Source organism: Bison bison, unplaced genomic scaffold (assembly GCF_000754665.1).
Source record: "Bison bison bison isolate TAMUID 2011002044 unplaced genomic scaffold, Bison_UMD1.0 scf7180017864295, whole genome shotgun sequence".
NCBI classification, from domain to species: domain Eukaryota; kingdom Metazoa; phylum Chordata; class Mammalia; order Artiodactyla; family Bovidae; genus Bison; species Bison bison.
Window position 1 is genome coordinate 876,794 of NW_011494867.1, and position 778 is coordinate 877,571.

The window sequence follows — 778 nt, forward strand, 5'->3', positions numbered from 1 at the left end:
GGGGCCAGCCCGGAACACCTGGGGGGACTGCCTTCCCGACCGGGCGGAGCGAGAAGCGTGAGTGAGGCTTCAGCTTGCGGTCTTCCTGCCCTCAGCACGGGGAGGAGGTGTCCCCTGCTGCCAGCGACCTGGCCATGGTGCTGACCCGCGGCCTGAGCCTAGAGCACCAGAAGAGCAGCCGGGACTCCCTGCAGTACTCGAGCGGCTACAGCACGCAGACCACCACGCCCTCGTGCTCCGAGGACACCATCCCCTCCCAAGGTAGGCCCCGGGGGCTCGGGCCGGGGCCGCGCCTTCTCGGCCCCGAGGCTCTGGGCCCACCGCGTCCCATGCCCCACCCCACCCTAGGCTCTGACTACGACTGCTACTCCGTGAACGGGGATGCAGACGGCGAGGGGCCCCCCGAATTCGACAAGTCGTCCACCATCCCTCGCAACAGCAACATCGCCCAGAACTACCGCCGCCTGATCCAGACCAAGCGTCCAGCCTCCACCGCGGGGCTGCCCACCGCCTCAGGGGCACCCCCTGGCGTGGCCACCATCCGCCGCACCCCGTCCACCAAGCCCACCGTGCGCCGCGCCCTCTCCAGCGCCGGGCCCATCCCCATCCGGCCGCCCATCGTGCCGGTGAAGACGCCCACGGTGCCTGACTCCCCCGGCTACGTGGGGCCCACGCGGGCGGGCAGCGAGGAGTGCGTCTTCTACACCGACGAGGCCGCCGCAGCCCTGGCGCCGGACCTGGCCAAGGCCTCCCCAAAGAGGCTCAGCCTGCCCAACAC

The 778-nt window shown here is 71.5% G+C and overlaps 1 protein-coding gene across 1 annotated transcript in view; it reads left to right on the top strand.

The window, feature by feature from the left end:
* Positions 1-776, top strand: part of MTSS1L (metastasis suppressor 1-like) — a gene marked incomplete at its 3' end in the record, with an annotated part of 19,811 nt that extends 19,035 nt beyond the window's left edge. Inside the window, exons 13-14 of the mRNA XM_010850849.1 lie at positions 96-261; positions 349-776. Of these exons, the coding sequence (XP_010849151.1) occupies positions 96-261; positions 349-776 (594 nt within the window). The remainder of the gene's footprint in view (positions 1-95; positions 262-348) is intronic.
* Between the last annotated feature and the right edge of the window lie 2 nt (positions 777-778).